The sequence below is a fragment of the Podarcis pityusensis genome (assembly GCF_964106645.2).
Source record: "Podarcis pityusensis genome assembly, chromosome: 1".
In the NCBI taxonomy this organism is placed as follows: domain Eukaryota; kingdom Metazoa; phylum Chordata; class Lepidosauria; order Squamata; family Lacertidae; genus Podarcis; species Podarcis pityusensis.
In genome coordinates, this window is record NC_138028.1 from 82,713,635 (window position 1) to 82,737,005 (window position 23,371).

Sequence of the window (23,371 nt, forward strand, 5' to 3'; positions counted from 1 at the left end):
CTCTGGGCTAATAGCATCTGTGCTGCTCATATTGTACATCTTCAATAAGTTTTCTTGTTTAAGTTCCTATTACCGATAATAAACTGAAAGCAACTGAACTTGATTGAGAACACACTGGTTCAAGGAATTCAGAGTCTTATTGATTGAAGCAAAGGACAGAAAGAACCGCAGTAAATCATAAGTGAAACTATGACATAAAAATGCAAATTAATTATGCATGCACTCTAAACACTATATAGAAATTATAAAATAATTAACAGCACATTCCAATTCCCCAAGTGTTAAGAAATTCAATGGTATTTTTATTTCCTTTGGATAAGAGATATATAAGCAGAGTGTGAGGGGAGGTTTTAATGAGTGTGTAGCCAATATACATGGCTAAGCAATCATGTAGTAGCCTGGTATTCACCCCTTATTTCAGTTCATTTCACTTCTTTTGTCAACACACTTTGTGGCAAGGAAAATGGGGTAATTTCCTTACTTACTTTATTAATACAACACAAATTCTACTACAATGATTTTCCTAAATCCACACAACCATTAAATCTCACTCATACTCTTTGCACCCTTATCAACAACCCTGGTAACTGTGGGATATAGGCATGGTTGAAAGCCAGTCAGATAATAGCTACTACATCAAATATATTAATTTGTGGAGTCCGCTTGACTCCCTAGTATTCTCCAGAGCTTGGAGCACTGAGACAAGTGGGAAGACGGCTTGAATGCAATTGAACACTGGTGAAGGCTCATCATTTAGCCGACTGATACTTTGCTGACTCCATTGAATCTTCATCATGCCGTCTGACAAAGCTTTTCCAGGTAGTATGGGGCCTTTTACAGTCTAGCACAAAGGAGCTAGCAGAACTGACACTAGCTCACTGCGATTTGTTTGTGAAGTATTTTGCGGATAAAAATCGCTTGAATCTGCTGGAACCTTGACTCCACTGTTACAGCAGTTGGATCTCAAGGGGTGTCCAGAGCAATCTCTAGTCCTGTTATGTTGGATGAGTTTCAGTTCGTAAGGCTTGAGGATGCGTACAAGGTGCATGGATCTGTCAGGGTGACCACTTGCACTCTAGACCCTTGCCTCTCTGGGCTGATAAAAGCTAGCAGGGAAGAGAAAGCTGGCTGGGTCAGGGAGGTGATTAATGCCTTCTTGAAGTGGCAAGGCCATTCATTAAAAAACCCTCCCCGAATTCAGAAAATCTAAGTAATTATCAGCAAGTTGCCAATCTCCCCTTCTTAGGCAAGGTTCTTCATTAGGTTGTGGACCAGATCCAGGTGCTCTTGGAAGAAACTGACTTTCTGTTCTTCCTCTTTTATCTCTCAGAGGCTTTCAATACCATCAACCATGTTATCCTTCTGAATTGGATGTCCAAGTTACGGTGGGTGGCACTGCTTTGAAATGATATATGATACATGTTTTTAAAAGCGTTGTATGTAATGAAGCGTAACTATCTTTAAAAATGCAAAATGCAATTTAATCAATTAATAGGCCCTATATATCTTCCAAATTTCAGACTGAAGGATCATCATAGAATATAGATCTTTTAATCCACATCCATAGGCTCAACACACACGGTGGCCTCTTCTGTAGCATAAGAAGCCTGTCGGAAAGGACCAATTTCAGAGTCATACCAAGATTTATCCTTCTTTTCAATTACTGAGAGGATTGACGTCATCAAATAGCCAAATTCAATTATGCTGCGCTGCTTGGAGTTGTTTCCATAAACGTAGCCAGCAGCATGCATTGCAACAAGTTGGCCATCTCTATCAAACACAGGGGAACCTGAAGACCCCCAGAAAAAAGATGTATCATAGGTGAGTACATCAGGGTTGTTGAAAACAGGAAAGAAAACTCCTGGATTGAACATATGGATGCAGCTCTTGGGATCATAACCACAGTTGGTGTTGCTGTGTTCTGCCTCATTACCCTGCTGCCAACGATCAAGAGATTCCTTCTGACGCTTACACACAGTGACAACAGAACAGGCATCCAGAGACTTTGTTTCTCCACCTGGGTGACCAATGATGTAAGTAAGCCCATCAAATGGTGGAGGGGAGCATAACTTTACCAAGCCTGCAGGAAGTCTACTTTTGTTTCCATTTTCCTTCAGTTTCAGGATGGCAAAATCAAGAACAACATCATATATTTCAAACCACTCCTCAAGTGAAAAAAAGTCTTCATCTTTGGGGTGGTCGCCTTCATAGGAGAATGTTACATGGGCTGCCTTGCTGATTTTGGATGCCCACTCCTTTTCTTCAATCCCTTCTCCAACGATCGATCTTACCACATGGTGGCAAGTTAGTATGTAGCTATTACACAACACAAAGCAAGTAGCTTCACCCTCCTTTCTGGAAATGCCCCACTTTATGTACCCAACTGACTGACTGAGAGTTGCCTGCTTCTTTAACATCTTAACCGTTATGGCATTGCTTATCTCCTTGCTATAGTTTGCTCTGCACACTTTGAGGACCTCTTTTTTATGCTCCTGTGCCTCCTTGGTTTTTGCAAAGAAGTTATCCATGATCTCCTTTTGATCCTTTAAGCCAGGATAGAAGCTTAGGAGATCAATTTTAAAATAATGACAGGTTTGGAGCTGCCTCCCATGAGGCACCTGGGGAATCTGTCGGCTATTTGCACCGCCACCAGATTTAGCAGATTTCGTCATTTCCACATAAAAGGTCTTGTCAGATAAATTGTTAACTGAATGAGTGTTAGCTATGGCCTTGCTACCCTCCATCAGTCTCCAGTCTTTTTCCTTTAGCTCAGGCGTGAAACGACCATCACTGCACAGGGCATCTTTTATGGTTTCTCCTTTTGGTGCGCAGACACACAGCTTGCAATATTCCTTAAGAAGCTGACTGCATCTAATCAACTTACTGTTTTGTGTTGGCTTGGGGTCAATGAAGAACAAAATACATTCCTCCTCCCTGTTCTCATGCTGGCGATACCCTAAGCCAGCAGAGTCCTCAAGTTGCTGAACCTTATAACATTTCATTACACAATGGGAGCCATCCGGCATATACTTCAGAGGCATTCCCAGATTAATGCAACCCTCAATCCCCTTCTTCCCTATAAGGTAGATCTCTTTGCCCTTGCTTTTCTCCATGTGAGTGCAAATATCTTTTGTTGCCTTGAGGGCAGAAAGCACACTGTCGTGGAGACTGCCTTTCACCATGTGATCCTTCCCATCACCAGCTAAATTCACAGTGAATTCTCGTTCTTCATCTGTTGATTTCTCACTGCTAGGAAGAGTATTTCTTGTAGGATGATTCCCAGTTTCTGTCTTAAGAGTGGATGCACTCGTAGATCCCACTCTTTTGACACTTGGGCTTGCCTCATTTTTGCACTGTAAAAAAAGGGGGAAGTCAACAAATAATATATTTTATTTGTGTTTTTCTTTTTTTAAAAACAACATGCTTGCAGATGGTAGCTGCTTACATGTAGACCAGGCATAGGAAAACTTGGCCCTCCAGTTGTTTTGGGACTACAACTCCCATCATCCCTAGCTAACAGGACCAGTGGTCAGGGATGATGGGAATTGTAGTCCCAAAACATCTAGAGGGCCGAGTTTGCCTATGCCTGATGTAGACCATAGCAGGAATACCAGTGAACACACACAAAGAGAAAAGTTGGGAGCTAGGCTGAGGCCTGAAGAATATAGGCACAGCACTACTGCCAGACATGCTCCTGGCAGAATACGGAAACAACAAATATTGTGGCATGGCACCTTCTCTGACTTGATTCCTAATGAGTCACAGTAACTCTGTTGCATTTGCTGCTACTCATGAGTAGCACCATGTTTCCTTTGTGTCCACAGCCAGTTATGCTACAGTTCATCTGGCCCAGAGGCAACAAATGTTACTACATTCCTGGTCCACGCCAGCAAGCTTTCCAGACGTGACCAACAGAAAGGGGTCGTGTATGGGGTTGCCATAGAGCAAGGCTCTCATGTCTTTGAAAACGTCTAGACAAACAATGCAAGTGGCGTAAACATATCAGCACAGGATTGTGGTGAGGAAAGCTATTCTTATTACTCTATTGCGATGCAGCTTTGAAAGACAAAGGGGGTACTGTGAAAACAAATAGCATACCCTCCAACATTTCTTTCATGAAAATAGGGACAACCTATTTAACACCAACAACAACAACAAAAACAACAACATCTGGAGCTTACCACACACATTAAAACATTAAACATTTTAAAAACTTCCCTATAAAGGGCTGCCTTCTAAAGGTTGTATAGTTTCTTATCTCCTTGGCTCAGGGGGTCACATAACTCCATACCCTCCAGCATTTCTCTGATGAAAATAGGGACATCCTAAGGAAAAGTCGGACATTCCAGGAACAAATCAGAAACTGGGACAGCTTCTGTAAATCCAGGACTGTCCCTGGAAAATAGGGACACTTGGGGGGGGGGGGTCTGAAATAGTTTGACAACCCGATTCCTCTGTGTTGCTTTCAACGTTCATTTCATCATCAGTGCTGTCCAACAGAAGCTTTCACTGCTTTTTTTTTTTAGTTTCTCTGTGGTAACAAGACTCGTCAGACAAGGATTTTCCCCTCTCTGCTTGCACACAGTAGGAGGGAAACCTATGGCTAAGCTCTAGTTTAGGGATAGGGAATCTTAGGCCTAAGGATCAAATGAGGCCCCCCCAAGCCCTTCTGTTTGGCCCTTACCAGGCTACATCCCCTCACCAGGCCTGCTTTGAAATCTTCTTTTAGTATTTTTGCCTGGCTGGAATGAGGTCCAGCTCTGAGGGCCTTCTGGCAGTTCCCTCACTGCGAGAAGTGAAGTTACAGGGAACCAGGCAGAGGGCCTTTTCGGTGGTGGCGCCCGCCCTGTGGAATGCCCTCCCATCAGATGTCAAAGAAATAAACAACTATCTGACTTTTAGAAGACATCTGAAGGCAGCCCTGTTTAGGGAAGTTTTTAATGTTTGGTTGTGTTCGTTTATATTCTGTTGGAAGCCACTCAGAGTGGCTGGGGCAACCCAGTCAGAGTCCAATAAATAAATTATTACTATCATTATTATTAGTCAGTATTTTGGCTAATGCAACTGACCAAACTCTGGAGTACCAAGATTCAATACTAGAACCTTCCTCAGTTTCCAGCACTTAGCAATTTCCATTCATGCAGCAGTCAATAAAAAGGCTAACAGATCTTCATTTGATAGTCTCTGAGTGGAGATTATCTCTACTCTCAGCAGTGCCAGAGCAGGGGACATTACAAATGTTATTCCAGTCCAGGTTAGATTGATCTGCACCCTTGATTACTGACGTTTCTTGCTTGCCTCAATGGAGGATAGAGGGGTGTGTGAGTTTGTGGAGGAACTAGCCAGCTATGCAAAGGTTAAACTTACATTTGATGTTCTGCCTACTTTGGGGCTCCAGAACTGCCTACCACCACCATGTAGCCTTTCAGCTGAACAATGTTCCCCTGCCCTGCTCCGCCTTCAAAAGTAAAAGAAGCAGGTTCTGATCCGCCCTGGTTAGTACTGTTATGCTAGTTAGTGAGTCATGCAGGTGAAATGCATAGGGTGGGTGCTGACATTTGCTTACTAGTCCAGCAGCCACTGGCAATCACTCAAATGGCAATCACTCAAATGGACACAAGGAAGGGTAGGATGAAAAGGGCAGGGCAAAAAGAGAGCAATCTTGGGATATTAATACCCCAGTTTATAGTAAGCATCTAACAGGCCCTGTGTGGTTTTGTTCCTCAGTGCAACGGTGTAGCTTTGCTTTAATCCCTGGACCCAACATAAAAGGGCTGGATGGAAGCGAGGTGATATTTCAATTGTGCACACAAAGGCTATTAAACAGAAGTAGACAGTGGCAGTATTTAACCAGCAATAACTACTACAGACAGCAAATAAAAATATTCAGTAACTACCCCTTATGTTCTTTGGAAGATTGAGGTAAGGTAATCCCTCTTCAGAATAAGGCTTACCTTCAGATAAGGCCGGATATCACTCTTTCTTTTAACGGAACTCTTCCTGATATGAGACTCCATGTTTACTCAAGCAGATACAGCTAAGGGGGGAAGTTGTCAGATTCAGAGATCAGTGAATTGGCAGTTATTTGTTCTTTTTAACACTTTATTTAATTTTTTTAAATAAATGGATGATACATGCACCATAACAATGATCAACAACAGCTGCAACAGCAGCAAGAAAAAAAGAACTGTTTGGGTCATACTACTCAGATGTTTACCATATAATACAAACTTGCAGCGTGACCCGGAAACTACAACTAATCCAGAATGTGGCAGCTAGACTGGTGACTGCAAGTGGCCGCCGAGACCATATAACACCAGCTCTGAAAGACCTACATTGGCTCCCAATACGTTTCCAAGCACAATTCAAAGTGCTGGTGTTGACCTTTAAAGCCCTAAACGGCCTCGGCCCAGTATACCTGAAGGAGCGTCTCCACCCCCATCGTTCAGCCTGGACGCTGAGGTCTGGCTCAGTGGTGGAGCTTCATGCTCCGGCACTGAGGGGAGGGGGCGGAGAGCAGGCGGGGGCATGGCTGGCGTGTGCACCGAGGGCGTGGTGCGCCACCCACAGGGGTGTGTCACGCATCCTGGGGATGTGATGCGCTGCATGCGGGAGCATGGCGCCCAGCCCGGGGGGGGGGCAGACACGATGGCACCCCACTGGGATCGTGTTGCGGGGGGGCAGTGCGCTCCCCGCCTCTTCCTCTGCCAGTGGTCCTGCTCCGAGGGCCTTCTGGCGGTTCCTGCACTGCGAGAAATGAGGTTACAGGGAACCAGGCAGAGGGCCTTCTTGGTAGTGGCCCCCCCAAAAAATTAAAGGAAAAAAACAACTGGATGTACATTTCCGAAATATAAGATAAAAAACAAATAAAATAAAACCTACATACAGCAACAGTGTTTTGTGTTGTGTAGGCTCCTATGATATAAGTAATGGGCCCCGCCTGCTAGCCTGCTCCATAAAATATCACTGCTTTGTTCGTTTCTATATATACAAGGTGCCTACATTCTGCATGTGCAAATGGCTTCAGATACCTATTAGGTCCATCAATTACCATATAGCATATATTCAACACAAAAAACAGCGACAATTTGTTGTTGACAAAGGACAGCTGGACTTATCAAGGGCCCCAGTAGCTCTTAGGGCCTCATCAAACCTAAATCCGGCCCTGAGCCCAATCCAAGCAGATTCCTGGGATTTGGCCAGAAAGTGGGTTGGGGGAGGGGTGCGACTCCAAGCCTCGCTTGTAGCAGCAGGGACTTACTGGTACTTACCCGAGCTTCCCAGTCCACCCACCGCGCGCGGGCAAGGGGAGTGTAGGAGAGACCGTGCCTTTCACGTCAAAGGGATACCCCGGACGTGGATACCCCAAGGAGCGGGAAAGAAGCCGCCGGCGCCCTTTTCTCCCCGTTTCAAATTTCGCGGCAAGAACGCCCAGAAAGCAGCGGGAAGTCGAAGAGGGGCGGGAGTTACTGGGGCATCGCAGGTTCCTATTGGATTACAGGGCGCGATCCCGGTTCTATTCGAAAACACGTCATTTGATTTCCCATAACCCGCCCAGTGCGTTTCGCTCAATGCGGTGAGGGGGGCAGGTTCCTACGAAGCTAGAGGTTTCCAGCCAAGCTGGAATTTTACATAGTAACAGACGGCAGTGAGCAGAGGGGAAAAGATAGAAGGTAAGAAGACGCTGCGATGCCAAGGGGAAGAGCGTCGTCATCCCGAAAAAGCAATCAGAAAGTCCTCGTTTTACTATTTGCCTAAGCCCGCCTTGCCATAGGCGACCGTGCTAAATCGGGCGAGATTTGTCTAGGCTTGTAACGCAGCTAAATGGAAGGAGTGTTTGCCGTTACCTCGCCGCCTTTCGCGGGTCGCAGCAGAAGAAGGGGCCGAGGAGATGAGCGATTCCCCAAAGAACTTGCTTTTTGGATGTCATTTCTAGTTTACCGCGCTCCAGATCCTGGAGCTGTTGTAACATCTGATCCCGCCTCTAATTCTCTGTCCTACAAAAGCATAAGTCAAATATGAAGAAGAAAATCCAAGTGCTAATGGGAGGAAGATATCTCATGTATTGTTGAAGGAAACAAACCTGCGTGCCCTTATTTACAACGCTTATTTAATACTCTTCTAGAACAGAATTAAGGAAAGAACAAGCTAACCACATTAGAATGACACCTTTCCTCCATGAACTTAGGACATTGGGTGACACCCAACAAAGTCATGCCCAGAGTAGACCCATTGAAACCAATGGACCAGCTCTGTTACTAACATTAGATATCACCTGCTACAAATAAAATAGGAGAATCTTATCTTCACAAACCTGAGGGACAGTGGCAGCAGCAATGGATTTTTTACTCAAACAATTCCCTGGAAAGCTGTTTTGTTGAATAGGAAACACAGAAGTTGCTTGCTTTTCACGACTTCTGCCTGTAGATGATGCTGTAAAACATCTATTTGCTGTTCTGCATTTGTTTTGTTTGCTTGTTTTCCTATCTTTGCTATCCTGTAAATAAATCTGAAATCCAGACAAAAAAGTCTTTGTTCAGGGGCAGGGGAATTAAGAGAACTCAATTAAACCCTATCTTATTGATACTAGAAGTGGTGAGAAACCAGGACAGCTGTGCTTGAGAACATAACAAGAGCCCTGCTGGGTCAAAGGACCATCTAGTCCATAATCCTGTTCTGACAGCGGCCAACTAGTGGGAACCCAGAAGGAGGACTTGAGTATAATAGCACTCTCCCCATTCCTGGTTCCCAGCAACAGGTGTACAGGGGCATACTGCCTCCAGCAGGTGAGATGGTAGCTATAGCCTTTGGGGCACGTGGTGGGGCAGAGTTGTGGAGCCACCTGAGCAGTGGCATCATGGGCTCTGTACTCCAACCTGTTGTTGCTTTTGCTGATATCATTTATTTTCTCCTTTTTATATCGAATTCATTCGTAACTGAAAATCAACAAAATACTTTTTTTAAAAAGTGTTGCTGATGTCCTATGAACTCATCGATTAGGATTCATACATTAACCTGCTGAGGTTATTGATTCGATTAGGAATCGATTAGGATTCATACATTAATGTGCTGAGGTTATTGTATTCCTTTTGGTGACACTGCTGGCTTGGATCTTTCGAAGCAAGAACATCTAACTCATACAGCTGCAGTTGTGCAGATGGGGAGAAAGTGAGAGAGACTAGTGTAGAGAGACTACACAAGGTTGGATGTGAGTGAGCTGTGCAGGAGCAAGCTGATCGGCTAGCTTTGCAGAGCCTCTTTTATTGGCAAAAATCAACAGCTGGAAAGCAGTAGTGAAACCACTCTGAACTTTAGCATATTTCCATCTAAGCACATTTCCAGCGTTAGCAAATACACATGTCAGCAGGTGCTTCCCTTTAATGTCCCCTCCCCCCCCCCGCCGATACTTGATTACATCTGCGTTCCCTGCCCTGCTCCAGCCAAGCTTTATGTCTAGCAAACAATTTGTGAAAGGACAAAAGGTCAGGGGGAAAACCCTGTTTTCTAGCCAAGAAGGCAAAAGGTGAGGGAAAGCAAGCATAATGCTCCTTGACACACTGTTGCATGTCTGGTGCGAGGTTTGCCTTCGCAAAGCGGAGCGTTACCTCCACAGACTAGTGTATTTCACAAAGTCTCCTTGCTGAAAGCAGTTTCAGAAGAGTCTGCTCATTCCATAAGTGAAGCCTTGCCATGCACTGATTGGAAAAGCAGGCAGTGCAACCTTGTTCTCCTGGACTCTTGGTCCCTTTGGTATCATTGGCTGGCGTATCTTTCTGGGTTGCCTGGCTGGAATGGTACAGTGTTATGATGGCTCTGGTCCCTCCTGGAGGGATGAACCCAGAAGGTAGTGCTGGGGAGTTTCTGTTCCACCCATGGCCTTTGGCCTATGTGAGATGCCTCCTGGTTCCATTTTGTCTCCCCATGCTCTTTAATATCTATATAAAGTCATTGGAAGAATTATTCCAGAGGGTTGAGCTAACATCCAAACATCTCAAACACCTCTCTCCCTCAACTACTATTCCCAGAGAGGCTACAGGTAGTTTTTGATAAGATGGAGGTACTGTGGATGAGGAAAACAGCTGGTGGAGAGGTAAAACTGGTACTAGATGGTATTGCACTTCTCTGGGAGGATTTGTTGTGCTGCCTGGGGTTTCTCCTGGTCTTAGGATGTGGGTGGCGCTGTTGTCTAATCCACCAAGCCTCTTGGGCTTGCCGATTAGAAGGCCAGTGGTTCAAATCCGCATGAATGGGGGTGAGCCCTCGTTGCTCTGTTCCAGCTCCTGGCAACCTAGCAGTTTGAAAGCTAGGCGGGAAGGTAAATGGCGTTTCCGTGTGCTCTGGTTTCCGTCACAGTGTTCCGTTGTGCCAGAAGCAGTTTAGTCATGCTGGCCACATGACCCGGAAAGCTGTCTGTGGACAAACGCCTGAAGCGAGATGAGCACTGCACCCCATAGTCACCTTTGAATGGACTTAGCCATCCAGGAGTCCTTTACCTTTACCTTCTCCTGGTCTCAGCACTATCAGCCTAAAGTGCAGGTGACATTGGTGACCAGGAGCATTTTTGAAATTTGTTTTGTCTGATTCACCAGCTGTGCCCCATCTGGGGAAAGCAGATCTTGCCCCAGGCATTCATGATACAATTACATCCAGACTAGACTATTGTAATGTCTTCTGCATGGGGTTGCCGACAGAGATGATCTGGAAGCTTCAGCTACTGTTGAATGCAGCCTTCTGCTTGCTTGAGGGGGAACTGCGGTCAGAGCATAAAATTTGATTCTGCACCAGCTGAGCTAGTTGCCAGAGTGTGCTGCTGACCCCAAGTACTGGTTGTCATCTAATACACAAAAAGGTGCATCACACCGCAAAGGGGTTGGGTGGGTTGCTGCCCTTGTCTTTACATGAAAATGAAAATATACACACCCAAACACATGCCATTTTTCCAGTAGGAAAAAGCTGGCTAATGGCATGGTTTATGTAGCCAATGCTTTAATGGGTTATACAAGGCAGAAACAAATTGCCTTTGTGTTCCATGCTGGCAAGCTATTAGGCATTTGTTTCCAGATTGGCTCTTTAGACAAAACTTATGCTCAGCACTGAAACGAGATGCTGTCAAGCCATGGGAGTTATTTTTCACCCAAACAACCTATCTGCTCCAAAAGACAAGCTAGATGCCATACAACAGTTTGATTGTTTCGTGGACTTGTGGGAAGCACTTAAAAATGTAATATAACAGCCACACAACTCGCCCTTCCCCCGGTGATAATGTGCTAGAACACGAGACAGGAGCCAAGTCTGCGGTCATGCCATGCTGAGAAGGTCAAGCTGAGTTATAGACGTTGTTTTCCGCCACAGACTCCAACTCAAATTCTGCCCTGTGTAGGGCGTATGGGATGCCTTTTGCAACCCAGTTTGATGTAAATACTGTTGCGCACAACATGAGCTCCACAGGGTGAGAGACTCCAGGGGTACAGAGTCTGGTTTCCATGGAATGAAGGTCGTTGGGGACTGTGGTGTCTTTAGGCTATATGGCTTTATTTACACACATATGCCATCTGAGGATAGGATGGAGGAGCTCACATCATTAACACTCCACAGATCTTCCTCCCCAGTAGATTTTCAGGGAGATCCCAGGCCTTAACTTTGAGTATAGCACAGAGCAAGACAAGCCTCTGTATCTCCAGCCTCCAACAGCAGCCAAAAATTCATACAGCTGCCCTTGGTCTGTGGTTCTCCATCCTAGGATGAGGCGGCATCCAGCCAGGTGAGGTGGGGAAAAGCTTAGTCAATTGTCTCTAGGGCAACCTCTTTGAACATGTACTGTAAATGGCAGTATGTAACTGGTCAGCTGAGGCCTTTAGCTTAAGGTTACCAGACATCCCCATTTCCCGGGGACTGTCCCCAGATTTACAAATCAGTCCCCATACAAAATCCATTGAAGTTGAAAAGTGTCCCCGGATTCATTGAAAAAAATCTGGTAACCTTACTTTAGCTTATGAAGAAACTGGTCTGACCAGTTCATCCAGTTTCATCTTATAGATTCTCACCTCACAGATTTGGAAGGGACCCACAGTTAGATAAAGTAGATAAATAGGTACCGCTCTGGTGGGAAGATAAACGACGCTTCAGTGCGCTGCTCTGGTTCGCCTGAAGTGGCTTAGTCATCCTGGCCACATGACCTGGAAGCTGTACGCCGGCTCCCTCGGCCAATAAAGTGAGATGAGCGCCGCAGCCCCAGAGTCGGTCATGACTGGACCCAATGTTCAGGGCCCCTTTACCTTTAAGTACTGTTGAACTCAGTGGGGCTTACTTATGAGTAGGCATGCATAATATTGCACTATAAAGTTTCCCTTTTGGAGGTCATGAGAACACTCACATATATTTATATACAGATCACCATGATGGGCCCAGTGTTAAATCCAAGTAGAACAGTTGCAGGATTTGGATCCTAGACTTTCAAGCAAAAATGTTGTGCCAGGGCATTTTGTCAAGAATTCCAACTTGCAGAACGACTGCACAGTTTGCAGATTCCAGCCTAGCAATAAAAAGCTGAGTCACCATTAAACAGCACAGTGCAGGAAAGAAGATATCTGCTTCAACGGAATAAGGCCGCTGGGGCTGGAATAGCAGCAGGGACTGTAATCCAAGTAAGAAGTTAATGCCAGAGGGCTTAGCTGGCTGAGATTCTGCACCTTGACTTTCCATTGGCTTTTATACCACAGGTGTACATAAGAATATCTGTACACCAATTCAGTCCATTAGACACTTGCAGAATACAGATGAGGGCTGAATGTGACAGCTTAAATGTGCAGCTCAGGTGAAGGGATGAGCAGAAGGCACTGCTGTCCCATGTCGTTACAAAGCACCCCTAAAACAATTTGTCCAGATTTCTAATGTGAATTTGTTTTATCCGCTTAAAAAATTGCCTGAGCAGCGGACAGTCACCACATCTTGTGGAAACAAATCCCATAAATTATGTAAGTCTAGTGTGAGAAAGAACTTCCTCATCTATTGCATTTGGTTACTAGATAATGCACACAAAATGCTTTGTCCCCTTTGCAATGCTACACCAGCCTCCTCCAGATGTTGTTGGACTCCAACTCCCACTAGCCTGAGGCAGCCCAGCTAATGCTCAAATATTATTTGAGTTGTAGTCCAAAACTTCCAGAAGGCACCAGATTGAAGAAGACATCATTACTCAATTTTTAAATTTTAAATATTATTTTCATCCACTTCAGAACCCCTCGGCATTGCAGGAGAATCTGGGGGCAAACTCCCAAGTGCCTAGTCAGTTCAGCATGCAGAAAACTAGTCTTCCACAACACTATCTTATGTATGTCTGGCGTGGGAAACCTCTGGCCCTCCAGATGTTGAACAACAATACTTTTCATCCCTGGGCTTTGGCTATGGTGGCTGTCAATCAAGAGTGCACTTAAAAACACAACCACTCTACTGTGGCTGCACCTTGCAGAGAAAGACTGGTAGTAATGGGCAAGCTGAGTCATAACACTACTAATGTTCTCAGTTTGGGGAAGTGGAAAAGCTGTAAAACATCTGCTTTGCATGCTGATGGTCCCATAGGAGCTCAGAGTAGGGCTGGGAATGTCCCCTGTCTGCAGAGGCGTAGCAAGGTCAAGTGGTACCTGGTGCAGATTTTTTTTCTCACTCCCCCAGTCGCCGAAGGCACCTTTGTGCCTTGCCAGCAATGTCCGGCCAAGCGAGCAACAGCTGCAGTGGTGGGACCTTGGGAGTTCCCCTTGTTCTGGAGCTCCCTAGGGAGTGCCTCAGCTGCTAGAAAAGCCAAGGGGGCAAGGGCGGCGGCGGGGGGGGGGGTGTTGTCCAATGGCATCCGCCCTCTCCCCAACCTTAAACCGCAGCCCCCTCCTTCCACATGCCATCATCGCCTCCCCTCCGTGCCCTCCAGGACCTCCCTTCCAGTAGCAAAGGGATACCCAAGGCGACAGACACTTTGAACCGGCAGCATTCAGGTGTGACTGTGAAAGGAGGAGAAGCCTGTCTGGGGAGAACCTAAGAGACACCACCCAATCACCCACCGGAGAATCTAGTCTAGGACTGGCAGGAGGTGGGGTGCGTGGTAAAGTTCTTTAGCTGCAGAGGCAGACCTTACTGTCAAACCCAAGTCTAGCAGCAACCGGCATGACGCTTCCGGTTTTGTGTGGTGTATTGTGTGTTTTTGTGTGTGTGTGTGTGTGTGCGCGCGCTTGCTTGCTTGCTTGCTTGCTTGCAGAAGCTCCAAATGAACTGTCTTGGGCTTTTTTCTTGCTCAAAGGGAAGTGGGCCCTTGGTGGTTTCCAGGGGAAAGATGAAGGAATGGAACACACTGGAGTTCCATTGATTTCAGCGAAAACTCAAGTCATGCCTAACATGCCCCCAGTGGTTTTAATGGGACCGCAAGTCCACCCCCCCTTCTTCTGTTTTCCCCCTCAGCCAGGACACACAACGGAGACTGGAGGTGGGGAGAAATATGAATTTCGACGAGGGAAAGGCAATGGGGCAGATTTGTCAGGCACGTGCAGGCAGAGCTTGAAGACTTTACACAGAGAGGAACCTCATGTCGTTTCCCCACACATCATGTAACAGGCAGGGAGCCAGCTCAGATAGAGAGAAAGACAGTAACCATTTTATTCCCTTTTTAAGCACCTGCCAAGATCTCCTCTGCGTTTGCAGCACCGACCCTTTAAATTCACTTGATAGTCCAGCTGTAAGCGCTGGTCTTCCAGGCAGAATGAAAGGTGCACCCACCGATCTCGCTTCCTTCCTCTCCCCTTCCCACCCTCCTCCATTGTCTGCTCGCCTGCCTCTTTCCCGTCCTCTCCCCTGCTAGCCAGCTAGCCTACCTCCTCCAGCCGGGAGCACGGGGCAACGGTGCACTGCCCACCCGTGACTCCCAACTTCCCAAGCCTACCCTGAGCCTTTGAGGGAAGGGGGGAGCTGTGCCGCTTTGCTGAAGGCCGCCGGCAAAGTGGTGCAGCTCACCCCTTGCCCTGACAGCTGGCATAGGCTTGGAAGGTTGGGAGTCGCAGGCGGGTGGCGCACCGAATGTCACCCCTCCCTCAGGATGACACCCAGGGCAGACTGCCCTCCATCACTGCCTGTCTGAGACCCTCCTGGAAAGCTGCCGCCAATCAGTGAGCTAAATAGGCAGCTTCCCAGGTTCCTAATTCTACGGGTGCTGGTCCTCTCAAAGTCAACACTACATCATCTGTCCACAAGATGGAGGGGGGAAGGGAAAAAACCAACGGGGGGGGGACTCTCCCAAAAGCAGCCCAATTAATATAGAGCATGCTCAGTGAGAATGACTGAACCCTCAGTGACACTGACAAAATTAAATAGCTGCTGTCTTGCTCGGTTGAACCAGTCATGCTCAATACAGCAAAGTTTGCAATAAAAGCCTCCCAAAAGCCCCTGAGTCCAACCTTGTGCACTGAGATAAGTGTCACCTGCGTATACATGTCCTATGTATTATAAGGTTTTTATCACATATGTTTTTATATGCTTCTGAGATTGTTTGATTAACTCTTTCCTTTTTGGCTATAACCTGTATTTGGTTGACCAATAAAAAAAATGTTGTTGTTGACTACTGGGGCAAAAGAAACCAGGGGGGAGGAAGGATAGAACAGAATGTCTTGAAAAGGAGCCCTCCATGCTGCAACCTTTTGTTGCAGCTCCCACTTGGCATTGCAAATACCCTCTTAACACACAGCAATGTGACAAAATCAGCCTTGCTCCACTCACTGATGATATATAGATAACCTCTGCTAGGCAGGTGTGAGCGAGATTCCCCATTTGAGCATCTGAAGGTGCTCTCCCAGGGAAGCCAGTCCACCGTGACTGATGTTCAGGGATCCCCAGATCAACTTCCAAGGAACTCTAGGGCTCCCTGGAACACAGTTTGAAAACCATGGCCAAAGGCTTGGCAGGCCCTCCAGGCCTGCTGCCCATGTATTTGTTACTTAATCATAGCTAGCTGGGAGGACTGGGAATCCCTGAGTTGGTAGCGGCTCTGTCGCTGCTGCTCAGAAGAATGCCGGCTGATTGCTGCATCTGAAGGGAAATGCTAAATGAGTCACTTAAGTGCTTGCTTCCAGGCTCCGCTGAGGGACTCTTTCAGATTTCCACTGAGGAAATGCTGTCATGTGCATCAGCTTGCAGGCTGAGTACCTCTCTCACACACAAGCACAACTCCATTGGTCACACATCTCCTTGGCAGCGTCTGTCCTTGTAGGCATTTATTTCCCCTCTGGGCAAGCCTTCAATGGCCTTTTCATGCGATGGCAAAATCTAAAAGGCCAGCTCCTCCATCTCCCTGAAGTGGGGATTTCAGCCCTGCTTTAAGATCATCTGCTCCATCCTTGCCCTTGTTTTGCGCATCTTTTTACACCGTGACTTTCCCACAGATGGAGGCAGTAATGTTTCCGAATGCTGGGGGTGGTGGGGTGCTTTTGGACTCAGGTCCTGTTTGCAAGTTTCCCGTTATCTGGTTGGCCATGGTGATAACAGGATGTTGGACTAGATGGACCATTGGCCTGATCCAGCAGGTTATAAGAAAAACTGCTCCCTTTCCCTTATGGGGTATTCCAGAGCCCATATAGCAGGCTTCCTCAACCTCGGCCCTCCAGATGTTTTGAGACTACAATTCCCAGCATCCCTGACCACTGGTCCTGCTAGCTAGGGATCATGGGAGTTGTAGGCCAAAACCATCTGGAGGGCCGAGGTTGAGGAAGCCTGCCATATAGAGTCCTTAAGTGGGTTCCCTATCGGTAGGAGAAAACAGAGGCCAGCCAGGGTATATTGAGAAACAAAGCGGCTAGTAAGCCTGATCTTTATTAAAGGAACTGTTGGAACAGGGTCCCCACTCACCACACACAGGAGGGAGGAGAACCCTGAACAATGGTGCACAAGCCCATATATAGACTTTTGAAATTGCCCACCCTGTAGTCCAAGACTACCCCCCCAAAAAACATCATACATACATCGCAGAAGGAGGCGGTCTACAGCAGAAAACCTGCCTGCCAGGATACCTGTTCATGGTTACTGATTGCATTGTCTGGGCAGTCTGGCCATTCTTTTGTGATGGTCAATTCTTCAGTTCCTGAATCCAGGTCACAGGCTCACCCAGTTATACACAAATACGCCCTTAAGACAGGATTTGCAAGCAAAAAGACAAGGGGAAGGCTTTCCCCATTTGCCTCCCTTACTGCAGAGGAATATTTGAAGTCATTGGGAGAGTAAAAATGGCTTCAGCATTGCTCTCCCATACTATTTCAGACACATGGTTCAAATATTTGTGTGTATTTATGAATATTTATTCTATATTTGAGACCTTAAAATTATTATAACATGTTCTTACGACTTCCTGGGTAAAGGGAGTGAATTGCGGGTAGACGAGAGAACTAAAGGTGCCCAACAAATTGGGAAAGTAAGAGAATTCTTTGGCATGGAACAGAGATAGGGACACTGTGGCCTTGCAGAATCTGACTCCCATCCACCCCAGCCAGCAGGGGACAATAGGAGCTGTAATCCAGCAAGGGTGAAGGGCTACAAATTAGCCATCCCTGTTTCAGAATCTCAAGATTAGAAGGCTGGGATTCCACCCCCTCACTTCTGTTTTTGACACAGAGATGGCAGAATTATGCCCTGGCTACAAGTTGTTTACCTTTCAATAAGGCCTGGAGACATATTCTTGTATCCAGCAAAGCCTGGAAAGTCCAGAGTTTGGTGGGAGCCAATTCAGGCAAATGCAAACAATATAAAACAGGCTGCAGAAGGGACTTTACAGGACAGGTTTCGCTTTCCCTTAGCAACATCAGATGACCCATGACTCATCTCACAACAGCCCCCAGAGAGGTGAGCACACCCTCAAAAGGTTTTCCCTCCACCAATGCGATTGGGCAGTTGAAGTTCCTCTTTTATTTTTATTTTTCTTTTTGCTGCCTCCTCCCCTGCTTTGCCTGCCCTCTTTGAAAACCTCCAGAAAAGAAAAGGAATTGAGAAAGAGAGAAGCAAGCAGAGGAGCTGGGAAGACACAAATCAGGTAAGGCACAACTTTTTGGGACCTCTAGAGGGGCATCTCTTAAGTAGGCTCTCATATCATCGCTGTTTTGCTTTTTCGTGGGTGCAGTTCGGTCCTCTCCTGGCAAATTCATCTTGTGCAGCTGAAGTGGATTTGGTGCTCTTGTGCAGCAAACACACTCCCCCCCCCACCAGAAAAAAAGAGGACTCTTCTCCTGTATGAACTCTATAAGAAATTGTGCGGGGAAAAGTGTGAGGCAACCATTGCTATATAGGATATATAACCTTCACGCAAACAAATCAGAATAAATGCTCAAAAAACAGGTCATTTGGAAGCAACCTTTGGAGAAAGCTCAGGGCCCATACCAGTATTCTGTCAGAAATGGTCCCATCCCTGACTTTTATTTGACATACCCACCCCTCCCCAAGCACTGCTTGTCATAAATAGTAACTGGATAGCTCAGTCGGTAGAGCATGAGACTCTTAATCTCAGGATCATCCCAAATTGTGATAAAGGTTCCTGCCTTGCCGAGGTTTGAACTATTTGACCCTCTTGGTCCCTTCCAATTCAATGATTAACACAGGGCAAATAGCACCAGGGACAGGCTGGTTTTTCAAGAGAAAAATGTCACAGGCCCTCAATCCTAATTGGAAACAGGCTCCATGTTAGGCACCCAGGCTGTTTTTCTCTCTAAAATGAAAGTGGCCGGGTGAACATACCTCATTTGTAGCTTGACCATTAGGATTTTGCAACAAAAACAATACCATATATATGGGTGTTCCATGTCCCACTGCTGTTGTGAATGGTGATTATTTTGCATGCATTTTATTTATATTTTGATAAATATGATGTCAATAGGTTTTTAACTTTTGATTTTATTGCTATTTTAATGATTTTTGTATTCTGGAAGTTTTTGTTCATTAAATAGTATATAAATCTTGTGAGACAAATACATTTCAGGTTTTTAAAAAATAAATACTTTATTAGAAAAGAAAGAAGAAATTACACACAAAACAAACTTAAAGAACCAGACATATTTACCATAAGAAATGTTATCTAATGAAAACCTTAGATATATTGAAATATAATAAGAACATAGGAAGAATCCTGCTGGGTCAGGCCAAAGGCCACTCTTGTCATAGAATATATAGAATTGTAGCGTTGAAAGGGATCTTGAGTGCCATCTAGTCCAACCCCCTGCAATGCAGAAATCTCAACTAAAGTATCCATGACAGAAGGCCATCCAACCGCTGTTTAAAAACCTCTAAGAAAGGAGACTCCACAACCTCCTGAGGGAGACCGTTCCATTGTCAGAAAATATTTTCTGATGTTTGGTTGCAATCTCCTTTCTTGTAATTTGAATCCACTGGTTCGAGTCCTACCCTCCAGAGCAGGAGAAAACAAGTTTGTTCCATCCTCCATATGACAGCCGTTAAGTTATTTGAAGATAGCTATCAGATCTCCTTCAGTCTCCTCTTTTCCAGGCTAAACATACCCAGCTCCTTCAACCGTTCCTCATAAAGTTTGTTTCCAGACTTTTGATCATGTTGTTGCCCTCCTCTGCACACGTTCCAGCTTGTCAACACCCTTCTTAAATTGTGGCGCCCAGAACAAGACACCATATTCCAGATGTGATCTGGCCAAGGCAGAACAGAGTGCAAAATAGTCTCTCATCCAAGGCAGAATAGTCCAGCATCCTCTTCTCACAGTGGCCAACCAAATGCCAGCAGGAAGCCCACAAGCATAAAGACCTCTTTTAAAAACCTACATTGACATTTTAGCATAGAAGCGGGCAAAAAAGAAACACGAGGCAATTTTCTTGAGTTGAACTGAAGTCCACAAAAACTTTATAAATGTGTTTTGTTTATTAGAGGCTACATGACATGTGTGTTGTTTTTCAGGGCTGTGCATGTAAGTGGCCTTTCCCTTTCTCCAGCATGGCACTTTGGCTTTGGCCTCTCCTGATTTTCCTGAGGGCAGAAGATGCAGGAGCCCAGGATCCAGTCAGCTTCAAGGCCTGTAAGAGGGATCCTGGCGAGAAAGTGCTGGAGGTGCTGCCAGGGGGTGGCTGGGACAACTTGCGCAACATAGAGATGGGAATGGTGATGAGTCTCAACTACTCCCAGTGCCGGACCACAGAAGATGGCGAATACCTCATTCCCAACGATGTCTTTGTGCTGCCCCTCAAGAAGAGCACAGTGGAACTGCACTCTGAGATCATTCAGGACTGGCAAAACTACACGGATGCCTTTGCCCAGTCTGTCAACACTGACATTTCCTTCCTTCCGGTGCTTAACGGAAAGTTCTCGGATGGCTCCCAGGAGACCAAGGTGCACAACGTCTATGACGAGACAGTCACCACACGGGTGCAGGCCCGGTACCACATCTACTCCGTCAAAGCTCTCCCGTCCATGGCTTTCCACAAGGAGTTTCGCCGTCAGCTTGTGAACATAGGCAACCACCTAGAGAACAAGCAGAGACGGTCCGCCGAGTACCTCGCAGAGCTGCTGGTTCTCAACTACGGCACACACGTCCTCACAGATTTGGAAGCTGGAGCCAGCCTGATACAGGAGGACCAGGTGAAGCGCAAATTTCTGTTGGAAAAGGCCTCGGAGAAAGCAGGCATCACTGCCTCAGCATCAGTGACATTTTTCAGCAAGGTGAACGTGGGAATGGGCTTCTCCTCACAGGTCTGGGATAATCTGACTAAGAGCTACATCGACAACACGGTGGATTCCAAGATGGAGGGCTGGGGCAGTGTGCCCTTCTACCCTGGCATCACCCTCCAGAAGTGGCAGGAAGGCATCCCTAACAGCTTAGTGGCTATAGGCAAGTCTGGGAGGCCTCTGCCATTCTTCATCACTCCCGAAGCTTTGCCGGAACTGCCCGAGCCTACCGTTCGGCGAGTAGCCACTGTGGTGGAAAAGGCCATCCTCCTCTATTATGCTGTCAACACCCACCCAGGCTGCCTCAAGCCTGAGTCCAGTAACTTCAACTTCCAAGCCAACGTAGATGACGGGTCGTGCCAAAACCCCAACACGAACTTCACCTTTGGGGGAGTCTTCCAGGAATGCCACGGTGTGTCTGGCAGGGATGCCGAGGAGCTCTGCCAGGCCTACCGGATAAAGAACCCGCTGACAGGCAGCTCTTCTTGCCCAGCTAACTTCTCTGCTGCCCTTCTGCACGGCGAGCAACGGACCGCCAGCAAGCCCAAGACAGAGTGCCACCAGCAGTGCCACACCTGCTACCTTTTCTTCTCCTGCTGCGATACCGTTTGCGGCATCCGCTACTATCCCAGTACGGTGAAGTTTAATGCCTACTGGTGTGCTGCCACGGGCCCCGTCCCCCAAAACTCAGGTTTTCTCTTTGGAGGACTGTACACTACTGGGAACGAGAACCCGGTTACCAAGACCCGTGCCTGCCCGGCCTACTTCTTCCCCCTGGTGCTGTTTGATAATCTGAAGGTGTGTGTCAGCAGCGACTATGAGATGGGATCTCGGTTTGCGGTGCCCTTTGGGGGCTTCTTTAGCTGCCAGTCTGGCAATCCTTTGGCTGGATTACTGAAGGGGCAGAGCCCTGGGGTCCTCCAGGATTTTTTCTACCAGGACTCCCCTACCAAATACCCCATGAAATGCCCTGCTGGGCATAGCCAACACAAGGCCTACTTGAGCGATGGCTGCCAAATCCTCTATTGCTTGCAGGCCGGGACCCTTTTTGCCCAGCAGCTAGCCCCCCTCAAGCTCCCACCCTTCTTGCGTTCTCCCTCCACAAATTCCAGCCTTCCCGACACCATCCTGGTGCAGTCTGACGGGAGCCAAGCCTGGGTGAAAACACATGACAGCGGGAGCTGGAGGCTGGCCAATGCCACTGATAAGAAAGAGATAGCTCTGCTTTTGGACGGGCAGGATCATTCCAAACTCTCAGGGGGCTCCATTGCTGTAATCACAATAACAGTCATTGCTGCTTTGGCCATTGCCATGGCTATCGCAGTTTACAAAATCCGGCACTTTAAAAGCAGAGGATACCAAGAGCTGTCAAATGAATGTCTAGTACAGGATGAAGTAAACTATGGAGCCACAGAAACTACTCCAGAACTCAGTGCTGCCTGAGGCAGCTTTTTACCTGGGCTCCAGAAATAAGACACGTGCTTTCATTGGGGAGTAGGTGCACAGGTAACAGGGGCAGAATCATGACTGGTGGGTGAAAGCAAGCATTAGCATGGATGTGGAGCCCTCATCCCACAATAAACACCTACCTGAAAGCACATTGCTTTGTGTGGATTGTAAAGATACATTTGATATTACAAAGAGCAGCAAGGGAACCTCTAAACATTGCTGGACTACCAACTTCCATCAGAGCCAGGCAGCAGGACCAATGGGCAAATGGGGTGGAAAAGAAGAGAAAAAACACCAAACAGGGACGTCACAGGCTCTGCCATCCCTCTGTGAACAATGGGCAAGGCAAAGCCCTGAGCAGAAACAACATTATAAGGGCCTTGTCAGGTTACTGAGCCTTTTATATATCAGGCTGTTTGACCGTGCTTATGCTGCTTCACTCTCTGGTTGATGTGGGGGTTTTATACTGGATTTGTTCATATAATTCTATAGCGCTTCGCCTCAGTTTTTAAACCGAGCAGTTCATCGTCTCCTAGTACTCTGTTATGAAGTAATGCAACAAATGCACACAAAGCACCCCTCGGGCAGCCACCCAAAGCTTCTTTTCCTAATGAAATACATTCCAAGGTTTTAAAAAAAGACTTTTACAACTTGTGTGACTGCTTGTTTTATTAGCGTATTCCTATCTTTGTGCTAATTTGTGGTGTTGGGAGGAGGGGGCTATTGATTTGGAAGAGGAGATTGCATTGCTCAACACCCCTGCTTGTTCCAGATGGGCAATCCTATCCTTATATCATGGCAAAAACAGTGTTTTGTGGCGCCTTAAAGACTAACAGATTTATCACAGCTTAAGCATTTTTGTTGCCTAAAGCCCACTTCATCAGATACATCTGCATTCTAATCCATGAAAAATTATTCCACAATAAACCCATTTGGGCTGAATCCAATGCAGCTGTTCCACTTGCGCAATGGACCTTCCCACTCCTCTTCATGGGCCTAGCCGGGATTTTTGTTGGGGGGTGCTGGAGTTTGTTAGGGGGGACAGGACTTTCGTTAGGTGGGGAGAACCGATGTGATTGGTCAGTTGGTTAAGTATTTCTATTGTTTTACTTGATAGGGGGGCACCTGCCCCCCAGCCCCCCCCGGCTATGCTCATGCTCCTCTTTACTCCCCTGCAGCCCCAAAACCTGGTTGAGGGTTGTGGGGGGAGGGGCCACCTGGAGCA

General features: G+C 46.7%; 1 protein-coding gene and 1 pseudogene across 3 annotated transcripts; one reads left to right on the forward strand and one right to left on the reverse strand.

The window, feature by feature from the left end:
* Positions 1-279: 279 nt before the first annotated feature.
* Positions 280-7,405, reverse strand: FAM111A (FAM111 trypsin like peptidase A). 2 transcript variants are annotated; one of them, XM_080994713.1, is made up of 3 exons: positions 7,272-7,405; positions 5,955-6,037; positions 280-3,353 (listed from the first exon to the last, which is right to left on the reverse strand). In XM_080994713.1, exons 2-3 carry the CDS (start codon positions 6,015-6,017, stop codon positions 1,551-1,553), a joined length of 1,866 nt encoding a protein of 621 aa, XP_080850839.1. In that variant the 5' UTR covers positions 6,018-6,037; positions 7,272-7,405; the 3' UTR covers positions 280-1,550. The 2 variants fall into 2 exon arrangements, with proteins under 2 accessions (XP_080850839.1, XP_080850840.1); XM_080994714.1 differs by having other exon boundaries at positions 7,262-7,384.
* A 10,265-nt stretch (positions 7,406-17,670) lies between these two features.
* On the forward strand, positions 17,671-22,800 carry LOC308470839 (macrophage-expressed gene 1 protein pseudogene; annotated as a pseudogene). Its single transcript, XR_013991523.1, has 2 exons — positions 17,671-18,052; positions 19,933-22,800. The product of XR_013991523.1 is annotated as a macrophage-expressed gene 1 protein pseudogene (transcript).
* The last annotated feature ends 571 nt before the right edge of the window (positions 22,801-23,371 follow it).

Coding starts and splice junctions, on each gene's coding strand:
- FAM111A (XM_080994713.1), bottom strand. CDS start 6,017: ATGGAGTCTCATATCAGGAAGAGTTCCGTTAAAAGAAAGAGTGATATC. Junction 3,354..5,954: donor ATATCCGGCCTTATCTGAAG/GTAAGCCTTATT, acceptor CTTTTTTTACAG/TGCAAAAATGAGGCAAGCCC.